Consider the following 21,818-nt stretch of genomic DNA (forward strand, 5'->3'; position numbering starts at 1 on the left):
AGCAACCCTTCACGTATATCAATCAATCAATCAATACTGATCTGCATTTAGGGCAGTCGCCCAGGTGGCAGATTCCCTATTTGTTGTTTTTCTAGCCTTTTCCTAAATGATTTCAAAGAAATTGGAAATTTATTGAACATCTCTCTTGGTAAGTTATTCCAATCCCTAACTCCCCTTCCTATAAATGAATATTTGCCCCAGTTTGTCCTCTTGAATTCCAACTTTATCTTCATATTGTGATCTTTCCTACTTTTATAAACGCCATTCAAACTTATTCGTCTACTAATGTCATTCCACGCCATCTCTCCGCTGACAGCCCGGAACATACCACTTAGTCGAGCAGCTCTTCTTCTTTCTCTCAATTCTTCCCAACCCAAACATTGCAACATTTTTGTAACGCTACTCTTTTGTCGGAAATCGCCCAGAACAAATCGAGCTGCTTTTCTTTGGATTTTTTCCAGTTCTTGAATCAGGTAATCCTGGTGAGGGTCCCATACACTGGAACCATACTCTAGTTGGGGTCTTACCAGAGACTTATATGCCCTCTCCTTTACATCCTTACTACAATCCCTAAACACCCTCATAACCATGCGCAGAGATCTGTACCCTTTATTTACAATCCCATTTATGTGATTACCCCAATGAAGATCTTTCCTTATATTAACACCTAGATACTTACAATGATCCCCAAAAGGAACTTTCACCCCATCAACGCAGTAATTAAAACTGAGAGGACTTTTCCTACTTGTAAAACTCAAAACATTTTCGAGGTCACGTTGCAGTTGCTCACAATCTTGTAACTTATTTATCACTCTATAGAGAATAACATCATCCGCAAAAAGCCTTACCTCCAATTTCACTCCTTTACTCATATCATTTATATATATAAGGAAACATAAAGGTCCGATAATACTGCCTTGAGGAATTCCCCTCTTAATTATTACAGGGTCAGATAAAGCTTCACCTACTCTAATTCTCTGAGATCTATTTTCTAGAAATATAGCAACCCATTCAGTCACTCTTTTGTCTAGTCCAATTGCACTAATTTTTGCCAGTAGTCTCCCATGATCCACCCTATCAAATGCTTTAGAAACGTCAATCGCGATACAGTCCATTTAACCTCCAGAATCCAAGATATCTGCTATATCTTGCTGGAATCCTACAAGTTGAGCTTCAGTGGAATAACCTTTCCTAAAACCGAATTGCCTTCTATCGAACCAGTTATTAATTTCACAAACATGTCTAATATAATCAGAAAGAATGCCTTCCCAAAGCTTACATACAATGCATGTCAAACTTACTGGCCTGTAATTTTCAGCTTTATGTCTATCACCCTTTCCTTTATACACAGGGGCAACTATAGCAACTCTCCATTCATCTGGTATAGCTCCTCCGACCAAACAATAATCAAATAAGTACTTCAGATATGGTACTATATCCCAACCCATTGTCTTTAGTATATCCCCAGAAATCTGATCAATTCCAGTCGCTTTTCTAGTTTTTAACTTTTGTATCTTATTGTAAATGTCATTGTTATCATATGTAAATTTTATTACTTCTTTGGCCTTAGTCTCCTCCTCTATCTCGACATTATCCTTGTAACCAACAATCTTTACATACTGCTGACTGAATACTTCTGCCTTTTGAAGATCCTCACATACACACTCCCCTTGTTCATTAATTATTCCTGGAATGTCCTTCTTGGAACCTGTTTCTGCCTTAAAATACCTATACATACCCTTCCATTTTTCACTAAAATTCGTATGACTGCCAATTATGCTTGCCATCATATTATCCTTAGCTGCCTTCTTTGCTAGATTCAATTTTCTAGTAAGTTCCTTCAATTTCTCCTTACTGCCACAGCCATTTCTAACTCTATTTCTTTCCAGTCTGCACCTCCTTCTTAGTCTCTTTATTTCTCTATTATAATAAGGTGGGTCTTTACCATTTCTTACCACCCTTAAAGGTACAAACCTGTTTTCGCATTCCTCAACAATTTCTTTAAACCCATCCCAGAGTCTGTTTACATTTTTATTTACCGTTTTCCACCGATCATAGTTACTTTTTAGAAACTGCCTCATACCTGCTTTATCAGCCATATGGTACTGCCTAACAGTCCTACTTTTAAGACCTTCCTTTCTATCACATTTATTTTTAACTACCACAAAAACAGCTTCATGATCACTAATACCATCTATTACTTCAGTTTCCCTATAGAGCTCATCTGGTTTTATCAGCACGACATCCAGGATATTTTTCCCTCTGGTTGGTTCCATCACTTTCTGAATCAGCTGTCCTTCCCATATTAACTTATTTGCCATTTGTTGGTCATGGTTCCTGTCGTTCGCATTTCCTTCCCAATTGACATCTGGCAAATTCAGATCTCCCGCTACAATCACATTTCTTTCCATGTCGTTTCCCACATAGCTGACAATCCTATCAAATAATTCCGAATCCGTGTCAGTGCTACAGTTTCCCGATCTGTACACTCCAAATATATCAAGTTGCCTATTATCTTTAGAAATGAGCCTTACACCTAGAATTTCATGTGTCTCATCTTTAACTTTTTCGTAGCTTACAAATTCTTCTTTCACCAGAATGAACACTCCGCCTCCCACCCTTCCTATCCTATCTCTACGATACACACTCCAGTGCCGTGAGAAAATTTCTGCATCCATTATATCATTTCTCAGCCATGATTCAACTCCTATCATAGCTCTTATAGCTCTTTTAAATACCACACAGGTGAACTCTAGTTCTTCTAGATTCAAGACTCCCATTTAATGGTATTCCTCCAATTCCCGGTTATGAAACGCATCACTCTTCTTTGAACTTTTTCTAGGGAATTTATTAAACCCACCCTGTACGGATCTCAGCATGCAGATCCATATTTGAGAATCAGTCTTATCAAGTATTTATAAGCTTTACTTTTGGCACCAGAATTAGCTTTCTTGAGATTCTGCATAATAAAATGTAACGATCTCCAGGATTTCTTAACTACATTTTCCATGTTGAAAAAAAGGGTTTTCAGGAATTCTGATTTTCATTTAGGATATTGTCAAGATATTTCTCTTCAGCCATTTTCTTTTGTGTTAGCAAAATTTCACCAAGCGTCTATACTCCGCTTTGCATGCATCGTTATTATTTCTTCTGTTGAACGCTCTCCTAGTCTTATGTTTAAGCCTCCTAATAGTCGCAGTGTAGTACAGTGGATCTGAATTTTCCCTAATTATCCTTTTGGGAACGAATTTATTCATTCCAGTATTTAAAATGAAGTTCTCCCAAATGTCGTCCATCCCCTTGCCCTCCTTTAACCAATTAGTATAGCACAACCTCACCTAGTTTTGAAAACCTACAGAGTCTCCCCTCGCATAGCACCAAATAGTCTTAGAAATTCCCACATGCCTCGCATTACAAATTTCCCAAGAGCGGTCAGGTACCACTAATCTCCTGAATTACGTCACAAGATATAACTATGTCATCCGGTCTGACTAGAAAGACATCTAAGAGTGCTCGTTTACGTGTGTTCTTTGTAACAACTTTGGAAAAGCCGTTATTCCACACTAATAAGTAAACTGCTTCCTGTGATAGGCCCCCAGTAGTTGACCCAGCCCAGTTTACTGTTGGTAGAGTTAGATCCCCTGCAATTATAGTTCTTTTCCCATAGCTTATATTTGCACATGTCAATTCTGAAAGATGAGTGATCGTGTTTAAACCTGACACTATAGTTACTATTAAAGTTGGTGTAAGTTTGAGTGAAGAGTAGGACTTAAAATTGTATTTTAATGTGTTTAATGTGTTTTTCATGAAAGTTGTAGGACAAAAATCAAAGTTTTTACAGCATAAAAGAATGGACATTTAAATGGTATTTCCTAATTCAGAAAGACTAAACCTAGTTAGGATTGTAAATTTATAATACAGAGCTTTTGTCGTTCATATCATTTGTAGTGATGTAAATTTTTTTAGGTTATTCATTGTAGCTGAGGATGGTCTTAGAAAGAGACCAAAACTGTTACTACTGTAAAAATGAAATAGAATAAAATTCTACATAAATTTTAAATGTGTTGATTAGGTGGAAGTGTCTTAATTTAAAATTAAAGCTACTGAAACTGGGAAATCAACACGGGAATTATAAAAATCATAAATTATGACGTGTACAGTTCTTTACTCATTGTTTATAGGAACAAACAATTAAAATAACTTATTAATTCTGAAATATTAGAAATATTTAAGGATACTCATTTTCTTTGATGTTACAAGCTAGTTAGTAGTATTTCTCTACAAGATTCCTTGCGCGACTTTGGACTGTACTTCATTAAGGATAGCTAATAAGTATTCCTTTGAGTAACAAGTTAAGTTTCCAACAGTGACCCATATCATCTATGACTAATAGTTTTTTCAGCACTGCAGATAAAAAATTCAAAATTAGAAATATCCATTATCTAAAATGTGGAGCAAGAACAATGCAAAGGCAAAACTTGTTACAATTGCAGTATGGAACATACAACATTATGGCTTGCACCACTACCTGAGCTTCGTGTTTTGCTCACTTAGAGGAGCATTATCTACATCATCTTTTGTATGTTGTAAAGCGACGCAACCCATTACCACAAGCAAACGTGTTTCACCCATTTTGGTAGTTACAACATTTTGGCATGGCAGTTTTCAGTTATGCACTTAATGTTTATCCTGAATTAGTTGCATAGAAAACTCTCACATTTATAAGAGGAAATGTGACGTTGCTGACCAGTGCCACCTTGTGGTCTTACAGCTTCCATCACTTAGTTTTCTCCAGGCCTTTCTTGCTGCCATGTTTCCAACATTTACTAATTCTGCCTGCAATGATCAGTTTGTACTAAGGAGCAACATGGTCTGATAGTATAACTTTGACTTTCTTGCCTTCAGAAGATGCAATGTCGCACTGAGATGAAATCAGTCTGACTGCTATTGTTATTATTGGTATAAATGGTAAGGTGACTTGTACACTTCTTGAGGGAAGTGTTGCTGATGGCCAAACTGTTGGCCCATGCAAAATCCAGGATATGCCATCCATCATCATTTTAGGTACTGGAGCCATTGCCTCCATGGCAGTTACAGCCATCCTTGGTACATCCAAAATGTGCATTTAGGTCTCCGCAAATAATTATGTTTTCCTGGGAGCACATTGAGACCTGGTCTTGGCAGTTAATGCCAAAATTGTTCTTTCTTGTCATCACTGCAACCTGTGTGTGGTGCATAAGCAGAGAAAATGCATAGTCGGCACGTTTTAGTATCGGTAACAATGGACATGTCGTGGTCGGAGTAGCGATAGTCCTCAGCAATATGGTCTCATAAGCTCTTGCAAATGACAATAGTGACTCCATTTCTATGGGCTGTTCCATGGTGGTTTGATTTGTACCCGTCTGTAATATTGCAAATGTTTTACCTTTCCATCATATTTCTGGTACACAGTGGACAACGCCAACGTGCATTGTTTCTGAGGGATGCCCTAGCATTGTTGAGTGATCAATTTGGTTGCAACAAGATTTACTGACCGGTCTGGCATCGGGAATTTTAGAGCTTCTGCCAACAAGAAATTTGATTAATCCTCACTGGGAGAACAGGTACCTTTTGTAGCTGTTCCACAGGAGTCCAGATGCTGTGTTCAAGGAGAATCCTGTTGTATTTCCTCCACTGAAAGCCCATTATGCTTGTATACGGGCTCATCTGCTCAAAGCCGTTGACCCCTGTAGATAGTGCAATTATTTTGCGCTGCCCACTGTTCAGCATTAGCACTTTTTAAAGCTGGTTGCCAATACAGCAAACCCTCCTCCTTTCTCATTCTGGACTTGGGACAAAATCAAGATCCTAACCAGTTAAAACAGCACAAGAGACATAAGCAGAATATATAATACAGCAACTAAATGGTATTTGGAATGTATTAATGCAGCTCCAAATGAGTGATAGACGGTATTTATCACCCACTCCCCCCCAGCTTCATTTGGATTTGCCATGCGAAACTTGGATTGCCCTGAACAAAGAGCAGATGAGCCTCTATATGAGGGTGATGGGCCCTCAATAGAGGATATGCTACTAGAATGTCATTGAACGTGGTGTCTGTACTGCAGTGGTTCATTGCTCCAGAAGTGAGGTATGAGATTTTCCCCTAATTGTCCAGCTCCATGGCTAAATGGTTTGTGTGCTGGCCTTTGGCCACAGGGGTCCCGGGTTCAATTCCCAGCAAGGTCAGGAATTTTAACCATAATTGGTTAACTTCGCTGGCACAGGGGCTGAGTGTATGTGACGTCTTCATCATCATTCCATCCTCATCACAACGCGCAGGTCGCCTACGGGAGTCAAATCAAAAGACTTGCATTTGGCGAGCCGAACTTGTCCTTGGACACTCCTGGCACTAAAAGCCATACGCCATTTCTTTTCATTTCCCCTAATTGTGACTGTGGTACACCAAAGCAAACAATACAGCCACATCATCACCAAATATACATCCAGGGACTTCCCTGGATCTGTGAGGACTTTGTGAATGTATCTGAGCAAACTATAGAATGGCTAGACAACTTTGATTTAGTAATCTGAAATCTCTTGGTGTCAGGTTGATTTGTCTTTTATGTAAGTTGTATAATACTCCAGTATATATGTGCCGTACACTAAACAACAAATGCATAATATTTGATAATTGATAGTTAATGAAGAATTCTTATGGGTTAATTTTCTATTTACTCATTCACTAATGTAAAATAAATAAAATCATACTTTTGATATTTGCTTCCAGCTTTGTTTTTCTGCAACTGTATCACACAACTCACTTTGGAAGTACAACAGAGAAACCTCTTCTGGTTTCACAAAGTCAAGTTGTGCAGAGAGCATTCAAAAACTTGGATAGAATTCCTCCATATGAGACTCACAAAGTGGGAGTGATCTATGTAGGACCTGGTCAGGCCAACAATGAGACTGAAATTTTGAGGAATCAATTTGGTTCCTTACGCTACACAGAATTTCTGCAGGTAAGCACATTGTTAAATAAAAATGCAGGATATGGGACTCTTACAATTGTATAATCTACAAACAGTGCTTTAATAAACTTAAAATAATATAGAAAACATTATAAAGGTTCTACCTTGTACCACAGGGATTTGTTCTAGCATCACTTTTATTATTTTATATATATATTTGTGACATCTTTAAATCATTTAAATATACAAAATATATGTTCACAGATGATCTACAAGTTTATGTACATTCTCCTGAAACACATATTCATGATACCATATAAAAGATTGATGTTGAAAGATTGCTACAATGGGCAGTTGATTACAATTTGACTCTTAACACATAGAAGACCAGACCTGGAGATCTCCGTATTGCTGCGGCCAGCATTTGTGGATGGGCCCCAGAAATCTCTGTTTTTACATACTGGCTTCGTTTTCAGCTTGTTGCGCTGTTTGTTAACTAGAGTTTGAACTATCTGCCATCATATCATGGAGTAGTGGGGTCATTGATGTTAGTGCTGATATTTTCTTCCACTTTTACCATCATTGTAACAGTGGAAACAAGAGATGATCTTATGCGCGCACCTAGAGACCATTGTCAGGCTGACGCACCCTTGGCAACGTGCCTTGTGTGACGACAAAATACAGTATTTCAACTTGTATACGCAGATTCATTATCTGATGTGCCACATTGTTGACAAGCCCTGAGAATTCTCGTAATTATTTCTCAGTTGACAGTAGGTGATGGGCTATGAGAAATCTTGCTTTTATGCACCACGTATTTCCTTTATCATTGATACAATTGTGGGTGAGATTATGAGTTTAAAACGGTGCAGTCGTGGAATATAGACTCGCTATCGGTGCATCTTTCTTTCTTTCTTTCTTTCTTTAAACCTTCATGTAGTTAACAAAATAATATCGGATATGTAGAGCTATTCCCTGGAGCTCGAGTACGGATGTCAACATAACACGGCACATTCGGTTACTTGCAGATACCGATATTGTGATGATTGTGTGCATACCGGTTATCATAGGTGTCAAGTGACAATGAATTGGAACTTTCTAATGACTAACGGCTAACACTAAATGGGGAGTAACCGTAAAGAGAAATCTTTGCATACTGGTACTAGAATACAATAACTTCATGGAAAGCACAAAGAGGGCATTCATTCCTACTTCATTATGCTTAGAAAGACTATTTAATAGAGCCTCAGACAGTATTGCTTTGAAAGGTATCACACCATGGAGCCTACTGAGCAAAAGAGCTCTCAATACATGTTCCAAGTTTGATGTAGATATCTTGAATATTTTTTTGAGTTTCATTAGTTTGAGTGCAGCAGTGTAATTTCTTTCTTGGAGGCTTGAACTATCTTGTCAACATGGAGTAGTAGCTACTGCAGAAGGTGTCTCACTGTTTGAGCAGGCACATCGCAGACAAGAAATTGAAACCCATGAAAAGCGGAAACAACGTCATATCCAACCGCGTCCTCCGCCAACCTTCAGATGTGACCTGTGTGGCCGCATGTTTCATGCAAGGATTGGCTTGATCAGTCATCAGCGTCATCTCCACAGAGCCAACAGACTTAAAGAAGAATTGCAAGAGAAAAAAGTATTCTTGGAAATGAGCAATAGCTGACGACGAATATGTAATGTAATGTATGTATGTATGTATGTATGTATGTATGTATGTATGTATGTATGTATGTATGTATGTATGTATGTATGTATGTATGTAAAAATAGACCAAGGCCAGGCTGAGTGCCTCAGAAGGTTGAAGTGCTGGCCTTTCAAGCCCAGGTTGTTGGGTTTGATCCTGGCTCAGTCTGGTGGTGTTTGAGAGTGCACAAATATGTCAGCCTTAGGCCCACACTTCCAGCACCTCGTCACCTCTGAAAACTGTAAAACTATTGCAAGGAATCCAGGTCAAAAATATGATATGTAATGAAAATACAAACCCTAATAATCTTTTTTTCTTTTTCCTGTTTCTTCCCCAGCTCCCTTCATAGGCTTATAGCTCTTCTTTTCAACATTTTCTAATAAGCTGATCATTTCTTCCTTAGAGAATACAAGTAACATGATATAATCTGCATATCTGAAGTTAATGATTATTTTACTCTTTTTGTCCATCTGATCTTTCATTTGCTTTCCTCACTCTCCATTCTCGTCTTAAATAATATGGTACTCAAACTCCTTTTTCTGCCTGGAAATGTTGTCAATTTGAAGTCAACCTCTATAGAGACTTCTTATTAGACTATTCAGATAGCAAGGTGTGCACATTTCTTCCAGTATGATTCACATCTCTTACTACTTCACACTGTTACATAATCGATATTGGTGGTGATTATTTTGTTAAGGAGAAGTATGATATAAAATAACCATCTCCACAAAAGTGGAAATAAAAGTGTTCAAACCCATTGAAAAATGAGAGTTTGAGTGTGAAATTGAAAGACTTCCAAGGCCTCGCAAACCCATCAGGGTTGGAGGTGTACAAAGTTTAATATGGGAGGTTAAATAGGAAAGAAGAAAGTGAGAAACCCGGTAAAGGAAGTGGAAGCAATACAAGATCAGCCTTAGGGGCTCTGTGGTTTCCTAACCGTGCTCCTCCCGAACTTCAGATCCCTTAGAGAATCCTTTAAATTGACTTGCAGTATGATGAGGATACTATGGATGGTTTCTCTGTCCCCAACTACAAGGAGTTTATGTAATCTCTTAAGCACTAGTACCCTTTATTGTTTGTTAAATTTTCTGCTCTACTAAGTAATCTCAATAACATTCAAGATTTTTTTTATCGAGCCTTCCTTCATGGCATAATTCCAGGTTTTCTTGTGATATGTGAGTGTTTTCAGTACTGTGTGTCGATATTACTGACATATGGTATTAAAGCTAGTGTTCTGCAGTTCTGACAGATATCACAAGAACCATTTTGTGGATGCAGGGAGGTAGACATATTTTGACCACTAATATGACCAGATACAAATGTGCTAGATTCTCGGACAAACTGTCTGAATAAATTCAGACAAACTGTCTGAATAAATTCAACTTATACAAATATATCCATCATCATTTTCAAAAACTTGCCAATTACTCAGTTTACCCTGTTTTATTGATGTGTTTTATTCTCTCGTCCTTTTGCTCTTCCAGTGTACAGCAATTTTTCTTGTGATATTGATAATAACAATAATGTATACACAATTTCACTTCACTTGTTTTTACTATGATACGGTTTTTTAAAAATTTCACCGCTGGTAGAGGTATTTGGCAGTTATCCAGTTCATGTTCATGTGATTTTATGTGCACACAGCTTCAAGAAGGTGGCATCATGCTGCAAGTCAGTCTCAAAGATTGTGTAGAACTAATAAATTGAATGGGTGCTCGCAAAAACAGGCTAGCCAACAAATTTTAAAAAATGAGTTATGTGCTGCAATCTATTGCAGAAGATTCAAACTGTCTTCTGAGAGTTGGGCTAACATGAGGAAATCCTGTGTGATGAGATATAAAGCTTTAAATTCAATGCCATTTTATTTAGACTAATTTTGTTATTGCTAAATCGGGCTAACAGATCTTTACGTAGGAGGCCGTAAAAATGGTGTTGCTGTATATGTAGGTTAGCTACATTAACAAGAAAGGACAACTCGAAACTCCAAGCAGCAGAAATGAAGTTCCTACGCACAATGATCCAGAAGACCAGGAGGGATAAAATCAGGAATGAAAAAGTCAGAGAAGACGTAGGAGTAGAAGACTCCTTACTCCAGAAAATCCGAAAGGCAAGACTGAAGTGGTTTGGTCATGTGAAAAGAATGAGTGCCAATATGTCTGCAAGAAAGGAGTATGAAAGAGAAATCAGGGGAAAGAAGCCAGTGGGCAGACCTAGCGAAAAATGGACACACTTAGTGAAGAAGGATGTAGAGGAGAGAGGTCAGGATTGGGAGCAGATTGTGAACGAAGAATGGTTCATGGACAGAAAAAACTGGAAGGGGCTCGTATACCACACCTGGGAAACTGGAGTTGGTCAACAATGATGATGATGTATATGTAGGTTAGCAAACCTTATTTCTATGTATGCTAGTAACTGTGGGTGAGAAGTGTTGTTTTATATACTAAAACTACCCATTCACCCGAGTATTTTAATAAAAATTCCCTTTTCATTTCATTTCATTTGACACTGAAATTCGACTAAACATTCCATAACAAGATATACTCGGAACTCACTCTCTGGATTGTGTTGGCTATCCTGATTGTTTACTATCAGAACAAAAATGGCTTCGTCAAATGGTAGTATTGCCAATGGAGACGGAAATAATGTTGGTTTTTATGTGGGTTAATTCGGCGGCAGCAATGGCGGTAGTTACTCGTTTCTGAGTTCACAGATTTCCTGGCTAATAGCCCACTTCAATTCACAGCAGGTTCTGTTTAAACTTCCGGTGACTGTACAAGCCAATTTTTGCAGCGAATATATGTCCACACATCACGCAGCTGAAGGACGGAGGAAATCTTGGCTGGGTTTGGTGAAGTTTGCGTTCGTGTCGCTTAATATCTTCATGTCTGCAGTGTTCTTGCTCGAAGTGTTGAACTGAGGCACAGACACTTTGCCGCCAAAGTAAATGGTCCTTGGCAAGTGTTTCCCATATTTGTGGGTTTATTTCTGCCATCTTTAAGGTTTGTTTCAGTTGGCCTTCAAAATGTCGCAATGGGGCACCCCATGGTCTTGAACTGGAGCCAAGTTCACGATAGAGGATCTGGCGCGATAGTCTTGTGTCATTCATATGGCGCACATGTTCTGCCATCTGACACGATGGCCAACAACCAATGCTTCTACACTCTTAGCACATTCTTTCTCGAGAACTTCAACATTAGAGATGTAGGTTTCCCACTTGATGTGCGTAGATTTTGATGTCACGGCGGTATAAGGTCCACGTTTTACAGCCATAGAGAAGTGTAGAGATGACTAAAGCCTGGTACACCATTAGTTTTGTGCGAATTGTAAGGTTTTTATTCCTGAAGACTGTGTGTGATAGTTGACCAAAGGCCACAAGGGCAGCACAAAGCCTGTTTTCCACATCATGTTCTGAAGTACAGTTCTTTGATAAGATACTCACAAGGTAAGTGAAGTGGTCTACTTGTTCTGCGAGGAGTATTGATGATTGTTGGACAGATCACAAACTTCTGATCTGTCGACTCAAAATATGATTCCATCGGAAAACAAATGTGCATCACCCAAGCAAGCCCCGACGCAAGTTTTCCACTTTCAAACTCTCAGATAAGTCTACATTGTCAGACTTCCAAAATGCTATCATGAACTGATTGGCAAGCAATCCAGTATTCACAAATAACGTGGAGCAAGAATGGTCAACACTCCAAAGGGCTATCGAGTCAGCTGAGGAAATCATCGGCTATGAGAAAAGAAAGAGGCAAGACTGGTTTGAGGACAACAATGAAGAAATTCTGAGCCTTATCAGTACCAAATGGGAAGCCCATCTATGCCTTCTTCAAGATCCATCATCCAGTGTGAAGAGAGCTGTATTCCAAGATCTGAAACAGAAATGTCAGACTCAAATAAGAGAAATAAAAAACAACTGGTGGCAGGAGAAGGCTCTGGAACTCCAAGGACTATCTGATGCCAGAGACCTGCGGAACTTCTACATCGGAATAAAAGAGATCTACGGTCCATCTCGCTCTTCAGTTGGAACTCTGAAAACAGTTGATGGTGCTAACACCCTTACCGATCATAGAGACATCCTGGAGCGCTGGAAGGAACACTTCTCCACTCTTTTAAACTGAAACGCCACTGCTGCCGGTGACTTTCTACGGGATGTGCCACAACTTCCCCCTAAAAAATGGGTGGCGATGCCACCAACTTATCAGAAATTCTGTGTGGCACTTGATAGGCTGCAACCCAGGAAAGCATCTGGACCAGACAACATCCCTTTGGAACTAATTCAAGGTGGAGGTTTACACCTAAAACAAGGCTCTTCACCCTCATCCTCTCAATTTGGGAAACACAAAAAGTACAAAGCAATCTTAAAAATGCCAATATCGTCTCTATTTTCAAGAAAGGTGACGTAGTATATGTGGCAACTATTGTGGCATTTCTCTGTTATCCATTGTAGGTAAACTTCTCGCAAGGATTCTGCTTAGCCACCTGCAAGTCATCTCCTAGAGGACTCTACCAAGAGTCTCAGTGTGGTTTCTGAACCTCCAGAGGTACTGTTGACATGATCTTTTGTACAAGGCTATTGCAAGAGAAATGCACAGAACAACAGAAGCCTCTCTCTTTTGTGTTTTATGACCTGAAACAGGCCTTTGATAGTGCTCGAAGACTCGCTGTGTGGGCAGTTCTGAAATGCTATGGCTGTCCTGAGCATTTTGTGGGCCTGGTGCAAGCACTTCATGATGGTATGATTGGACAGATTCTCCATCAAAACAACTTCTCGGAACCATTCCCAATGACATGTAGTTTGAAGCGGGGTTGCATACTTGCTCCAACTCTGTTTGCCTTGTATCTGGCAGCCATGCTTTATGAAACAACAGACAACCCCGGTGTAGAGATTAAATACCGCTTTGATGGTGGCCTCTTCAACTTGGCCGGACTTCACTCGCGAAGACATATCAGTGTTACTAGAGTAACTGAAATGCAGTATGCATCACCAGCTCTTACACCTGAGGAACTGCAACAGTCAGTCAACAGTTTCAAGGATGCATATGACCTTTTTGGCCTCACCATCAACACAAAAAGTCAAGGTACTTGCTCAGCCTGCACCAGGGACTAACATCCTAGAATTTAACATTACCATGTGGATTAATTACAGAAAACATAAAAGAAAAGCTAAGTAGTAAAAATGACAAATGATAAGTTTGCGAGCACTCAACTGTAAAAGAAAAAGTAACCAGGAGAACGGTGTCTGTAAATAAGCAGAGAGTACTAATACTGTTTAAAAAAGATGAACCATTTAAGTGTTTTTTTTTAAATATTCATATGGTATTGTTGAAGAATATGATTGTGTTGACATGAACAAAAAGAACAGTATTGGTGGACGGCCATCACTTGCTGGTATTGAACTGCCACAAAAGTACAATGGTACAAGGCCAATAAAGCTAGCAAAACTTAAGGACTTGGTTTAATTACTTGAATATGTCCCTCCAAGATATCACCAGTATTACACTGAAGAAAATGGATATTGCAACACCCAGAAGGAGTGGTGCTACTTTGCTGCAATTGAACATGCAGGATGAGTGTTTGGTTGTGATTCGATGATTACACTTTCAGGTCCCTCTGACCGCAAGTTTGGACAACAGTTAATACAGGATCTGCCCACCACGAGCTGCAATACATTGATGAATTCGTCGAGGCATGGAGTCAATAAGGCCCTGGATCGCTTCCTGAGGAATTGTGGCCCATGCTTGCTGCACTGCACGGGTCAGTTGTTCCAGAGTTGTGGGTGGCTGAGGACGTTTGGCCAGTTGTCGACCCATCATGTCCCACATGCTCAATAGGACTGAGGTCCGGGGATCTGGCGGGCCATTCTAAAGTTGTGATGTCGTGGAGAGCTTCTCTGGAGATGCGTGCAGTGTGAATCCGGGCATTGTCCTGCTGAAACATCCCATTAGCAATGTTCACCATCATAGGGACAACCACTGGATTGAGTACCCTATCAACGTACTGTCGAGCAGTCATAGTGCCCTCAACAAGCACTAATTGTGATTTCACATTAAAGCCAATAGCTCCCCAGACCATAATGCTTGGTGTTGGCCCTGTGTGCCTCTCGACAATAAGATCTGGGCGGCCCTTCTCCCCGGTACGTCGGCGCACACGATTTCGGCAATCACTGCGGGAAAGACAGAAGCGCAATTCATCACTAAAGACGACCCTGTGCCATTCGTCAACCCACGTTGATCTTTCTCGACACCAGGCCAGCCTTACACGTCGCTGTTGTGGGGTGAATGGAACACCTTCTGCAGGGACACGGGCTCGTAAGCCAGCTGCACGCAGGCGATTACCAATTGTTTGTTGTGTAATGTGGGGTGGCACAGCTGCTTGAATTTGCGCTGCTGTTGCATGGGGTTCCATCCAGGCCATCCGAATGATGCGGCGATCCTCTCTCACAGTTGTCTGTCACGCAAGACAGAAGCGCGATTCATCACTAAAGACGACCCTATGCCATTCGTCGACCCACGTCGATCTTTCTTGACACCAGGCCAGCCTTACACGTCGCTGTTGTAGGGTCAATGGAACACCTTCTGCAGGGACATGGGCTCGTAAGCCAGCTGAACGCAGGCGATTACCAACTGTTTGTTGTGTAATGTGGGGTGCCACAGCTGCTCGAATTTGCGCTGCTGTTGCATGGGGTTCCATCTGGGCCATCCGAATGATGCGGCGATCCTCTCTCATAGTTGTCTGTCACGCCTGGCCTGTGCCAGGTCTACGAGTGTGGGTACCTTCATTTGACCACTGCTGCCATACACGTTGTACCTTAGATGCCTGTTGGCCAACACGTGGAGCGACAGTCCTTAGTGATAATCCAGCCTCACACAGCCCAATTATCCGAGCCCTCTCAAATGGCGACAGTTGTTGATAGCATGCTCTTCTCTGTCGTCGAAGCATGTTTGACGGGGAACACTTCACTGCACAGACTGCAAGTCGACTACGCTACACCAGAGTCCGTATACTGGAGTTGATTCCTCCGCGACCAATCACGTAGGGAGACCTGTAGCAACAATCCAATGGGTCTGAAACTTTGATCATTTACATACCTACATGGCATCATTACATACCTTGAAAATCAACACAAACGACCAATGCCTTCTTGATGTTGCAATTTCCATTTTCTTAAGTGTAGAACTGACAGCTGACAATGTTCATGGCTGAGGAATCATCCTCCATTCCATTAGAATATGACCTATATGACTGCTGATTGTCCCATAAGGGAAAGTTATGTCATATCCCAAAATAAATTTGCTGCATCTTTATATCTAATTTACTGTATATAAAATAGGTACCTTTTCTTGTATTATAGTGTATGATCATAAAATAAAGGTTGGTTATGAAGCTAAGATAAACTATTATCTATAGCCAGGTCAACGCAAAAGTCGGTTTTCGTCGGTTTTTATATATTACTGTTTTTCCATGTACCTTTCATTTTTAATACAGGTCTATTATATGGTATTGATAATTTAAAGGGTACTACATTGAGATAAAATAATGAAATATTATTTTTATGGTATAGTTCTCTTTTTTCTTGACATTTGCAAAAGTTGACTTATCTCTGTTCTGACAAAATATTAGTTAGCCCGTTTTTGCAAATGCCCATTCAATTCAAACATGGATAAAAGAGGTAATTGTGATCAAAATACTTCCAAGACTTAAAACTGGAAGAAATCTTGGAAGGAAAATTAGACGTTATAGAGAGGTATGAATGTAATGAGTGCACAGTCGATAATCGGAGTTACAAAAACTTTAGAATCAACTTCAAGAACAGTAAAAAATCAAGCTGAGCAAATAAAGAAATGTTGTAAAAGTATGATGGGATGTCAACCACCAAGATAACGAACGCAGGTTAGGGCGACAATTAAGGAGAAATTGGAAACAATGTTGATCCAGTGAATGGAATATGAAAATAAACATAAGGCTAAGGTAAAAGAAATATCAGGAAATGATGATGATGACTGTTGTTTAAAGGGGCCCAACATCTAGGTCATCAGCCTGGGAAATTTTCATTTACTTTATGAATAGTAAAATAATAAATAACCTTCGTAAATTATACCATGACCTAATTGATCATAGTGTGCTTGAAACTCTTAAATACACTACTCGAAGATGCCTTCTCATGTATAAAAGGCAAGTGGTCTCAATTTTTGCAAATATTACATTTATTTCTCAGTACTTAATAACTAGGGCCCGGATGTTGATGACATGTCATCTTTTTACTGAGCTGTCTAAAACAATGCTGAAGTTCATAGAAACTCCGGCTGGACCACCCCTCCTTCAAATATGTTATTTTTATTTTGCATCTTTTTGAATTTTTTGCTATTTTTCCATTTTAAGAGCATTTTTTTACAGTTTGGTAGATTTTTTGGTCATATTTTAGAGAAATCAGCCTTTTAAGGTCATTTCTTTCCTGTTTAATCATGCCACAGCTTTATATGAGAGAGTTACGCCTCTCAGAGTTAAGAACAAGCTAGTAGCTGATACAAGATAATATAAATGTTGCAATATCATCGCCATAAGACCTATCTGTGTCGGTGCGACGTAAAGCCCCTAGCAAAAAAAAAAAAAGAAATGTTGCAATAAAATATTTCAGTATTGCTGTTAGTAGTAAAAAATATATCTTGGATGCAGAAGTTTATGGAGATAGGTATACAGATGCTCTTGTTTTCGTCGCAGACCAGTTATTAGCGGAATGGAATGTTACATGCTCTGAAGACCAAGGTCAGCTGTTGCGAGGTAGAAAGGGGAAGGGGTGGATATTCTTGTCTCAGTTTCGCATAGTTCGCGGCGAGAGATATTATTCATTGCCGCTTTCAAAATGTCTAAAATAAAACCGAGTGTGTCAGTGCATTTAAAACAACTAGTATCTGAATTTGGTGACAATGTGTTTTCTAGCGATGGAAGCATATTGTTTTGCAAACTGTGTGGAACTAAAGTAGCTGCTGAAAGAAGATTTACTGTAACGTAACATATCGGTCGCAACAAACACATTCATGCTCTTCAGTGTGTTTCAAATAAACCTGCAACTCAGCACTTACTGCCTTCAGTTGCTTTGACTTCCAGCAAGTCCTCACAGTTCAGTAAAGAACTGTGTGATGTATTTGTATCTGCAAACATTCCACTGTATAAACTCAACAGCCCGAAATTACATGGATTTTTGGAAAAACATACGAATCAAGAAATACCAGACGAATCAACTTTACATAAGAATTATTCACCTCAGTGTTACAAAGACACATTAAACAAAATAAGATCTGAAACTTGCGGGAAGAAGATATGGGTGTCAATCAACGAAACTTCAGATGCTATGGGGCGTTATATAGCCAACGTTGTGATCAGAACTTTAGAAGTGCATACACCAGGGGAAATATATTTATTGGCTACCAAAGTGTTAGAAAAGACCAATTATTCTACCATATTAAAACTGTTTGATAGTGCTATGTTTCTCCTGTGGCCTGAGGGCATCAAACATGACGACGAACTTTTATTTTTAACTGATGCTGCACCATATATGGTACGAGTAGCTAATTCATTGAAGGCACTCTATTCTAAAATGATCCATGTTACATGCCTTGCCCATGGACTGCACAGAGTTTGTGAATTTACCTCAGTGTAGACAGGCTTATAGTGAACGTTAAAGTTTTCTTAAAAGCACCCTCGCGAGTCGCACGTTTCAGAACTGAAGCTCCAGACATTGCATTACCTCCACAACCTATCATAACACGCTGGGGAACTTGGTTAAACGTGTGTATGTATTATCCCCTTCGGTGGCGGGTTTTGGGAGACCTCCTGTGCCAGAAAAGTGAGGTTTTTTGGAGGAAATTATTTCTTTTTAGGAAGCAAGGAATGAGTAACAATTATTAAGGGAACACATTCATATATTATTCAAGGTTAATAAAATCTTACTTTACACTCTATTAACACTTTTTTACAGTAGGCCTGTGATATAGTTTCATAAAAATCATAAAACACTGGTGTTTTGAGTAGGACCTATACTGTCCTGTGAGCAATACATTCTTATTTCATGCTTTTGTATTATTCCCATCAGCAACACTAACGCAATCAATTGCCAAATATTGTAAGAGTTTATTTTTTCCAAAACTGTGCCCTTCCATGCGGAGATTTATTTACAAGTTTTTCAATGCAATTTTAGAATAGGGCCAACGAATTTTTTTGGGCACTGTCAAATTTACAATTTCATCTGTTACAATCAGTTCAAAACAGTCAATCGCACTCACCTCTGATAATCCTCACACCAGGATTTGCCGTAAATGGAATAATATTAGGTCGCGCACTATCCCCAGGCTTACACATTTTCCAAACGAATGTATATTCAGCATCTACCATCACCTTAGCTTCTGACGTAATACCTTCTTCACTTTCACTACAATTACTGAGGTCATCATCTGAAGAATCAATAGTACCATTATAGCTACTATCAGAAATACTAATGTCACTTAGAGATTCATCTTTGATGTAGTTCCTTATTTTGTCTTCAGACAAACTTCTCTTCCGTTTCGCGCTCGCCATTTCTGTTTACCTCGTCAGCTGGCCAGAGGTTGTATATGTAAAGTAGAAAAGATAAGGCATATTTTAGGCCAGACGCTTCGTGAATACAGCTGGAAATCCTCCCGCCATTTGTTGAGAATGCTTGAAAACATTTTCCAAAGCGATTAGAGCACCCGAGAAATTATTGGGCGATCGCGAAATGAACACTGCAGCTAAACGAGAATTTCTCGGGCGGTGACGTTATGGGCAGGCGTGTGCCACCCGAGAATTTCTCGGGCGTGCCACTGAAGGGGTTATTGTGAAAACTTCAAGTTAGTGAAGGAAATAGTGCAGAGTTTTGACAGTGAAGAAGCTGCAGCAATACAAATTGCCCAGGACATGCTACCTGAACCAAACATTGAAGGTAGTTTGGCATTCATAAAATCAAATTTCGCCTTATTGACAGCAGCAATCACATCGTTGGAGAGAACGGACGAAGAAATGGTTGATTCTGTTTCCTTAATCAACCAGGTGGAAACTAGTCTTAGCAACAATCGTTGCAAAATTGCTGCGGGTATTGCATCAAAACTGAAAAAAGTGCTGGAAAAAATCACCGGGTATAAAACATTATGCAAAATCTCAGACATTCTTTCTGGTGAAAACTACTGATGGATGGTACTGAGGAAGATTTAGCAGCAAACAACCTTCCTCACTTCAAGTACTCTCCGATCACATCAATTGATGTTGAACGCAGCTTTTCGAGATATAAAAACTTCACAACGAAGTAATTTTTTATTTTCCACCTTGTCGATACATTAATTGCTTAAGGCAACTTACTGGTTAAAAGTGGTACATGTTTCATATATTATTAACATCTTCAGCCACATAACACTGTTTAAATGAAAAATTCATATACTGACAAAGTATTCAGTGCTTGAGAGGAAGTGTCCTTAAAATTAACATAAGAAGATTAAATGATAACATGTCCTCTAAATCATTGATACTCAGAAAGAAAGAGAATAGAAGCTTTTGAAATGTGGTGTTACAGAAGAATGCTGAAGGTGAGATGGATAGATCGAATCACGAATGAAGAGATACTGAATCGAATTGGTGAGAGGAGATCGATTTGGCTAAATTTGAAGAGAAGAAGAGATAGAATGATAGGACACATCTTAAGACACCCAGGACTTGTTCAGTTGGTTTTTGAAGGAAGTGTAGGTGGTAAGAACGGTAGGGGTAGACCAAGGTATGAATATGACAAACAGATTAGAGCAGATGTAGGATGCAATAGTTACGTAGAAATGAAAAGTTTAGCACAGGATAGGGTGGCATGGAGGGCTGCATCAAACCAGTCTATGGACTGATGACTCAAACACAACACACTTTGTCAGTACATGAATTTTCCATCTAAACAGTGTTATGTGGCTGAAGATGTTAATAATATACGAAACATGTACCACTTTTAACCAATAAGTTGCCTTAAGCAATTAATGTATCTATAAGGTGGAAAATAAAAAATAGTTGTGAATCTATTGAAGTGTGATACAGACCATGAAGCTGATTTTATGTAATATAAAAACTTGTTGGCTGATAACCACTGGTCATTTACATTACACAACATCAAAATGACATTCGTAGTGCAGTGCAACTCACTCTAAAGTGAACATAAACCTTCTGTTAAATGCTAGAAATCTATTTTTATTGTCTTTTCAGTTTTAGCCTAAGATGTCATTTTTGAAATATTGGTGAGTTTATTATTATAAGATCATTTTATCCATTTTATAGTGCATTTTTTGAATTTTTAGGTCATTTATTAGTCATTTTTGAAAATTTTAAATGCATTTTTTAAACTTTTTTACATCAACATCCGGGCCCTTTTAATAACATAATAAATCATCATCCCTATTCATTCATTCATTCATTCATTCATTCATTCATTCATTCATTCATTCATTCAATAATATTTTTGTGTTTTCTTTAATTAAATAATTAAAACTTTCTTTGTTCAATGTGGTTTCAGCAATAATTGTTAAATATATGCTAACAGGTTGTTAACACAGTGTTAAAAATTTACTGTGTTAAAATGTTTGCATTTCTTCAAACTTTACCTGAGAGATGTTGGCTAACACATTTTTAACTCTAGTGAGAGGTACAAACTACGCGATTCTAAAAGGCAGTAGCAGAAGCAAGCAGTTTCTGAGCATATGCCGATGTAATTTTGTTTGAACACAACTGTAAAACATGGCGCATAGTGCATGAAGTCAACATAAACAGGTCTCAACATTTGATTTTCAATCCCCAGCTAAGAACATGAAACTGTCTTTCACAGACCTCTACCATTCTTTCCATACTGTTCTCTGTCCTGTTTGTTTCAGGATGAAAATGTGCGTTTAACAGATACCTTCTTAAAAGATATCACCTATCAGGATCCCTATGTAACTTGTCCCTAGTTCAAATTGCACTCTGATATGGGATTTATTAAATATCATACTGTCGTTTAGAGAACCGGCAATCTACAGTCTCTCTCACCGTGCTTGAGAGACGGAGTACACAACATTTTCAAGGTTTGGTTTTAGTAATGAACTCCCTATATGAACAAATGTACAAAAATTCATGTTGCTCAAGTTACATAGTTTAGAAGA

At 39.0% G+C, this 21,818-nt stretch overlaps 1 protein-coding gene across 3 annotated transcripts in view; it reads left to right on the top strand.

Annotated features, from left to right (window-relative positions):
• Positions 1-21,818, top strand: part of gig (tuberin) — a 619,250-nt gene that overhangs the window by 524,020 nt on the left and 73,412 nt on the right. For all 3 annotated transcript variants that reach the window (XM_067150053.2, XM_067150054.2, XM_067150056.2), the window contains one exon: positions 6,770-7,001. In XM_067150053.2, coding sequence (XP_067006154.2) covers positions 6,770-7,001 — 232 coding nt within the window. The remainder of the gene's footprint in view (positions 1-6,769; positions 7,002-21,818) is intronic.

Source organism: Anabrus simplex, chromosome 6, assembly GCF_040414725.1.
Source record: "Anabrus simplex isolate iqAnaSimp1 chromosome 6, ASM4041472v1, whole genome shotgun sequence".
NCBI lineage: Eukaryota > Metazoa > Arthropoda > Insecta > Orthoptera > Tettigoniidae > Anabrus > Anabrus simplex.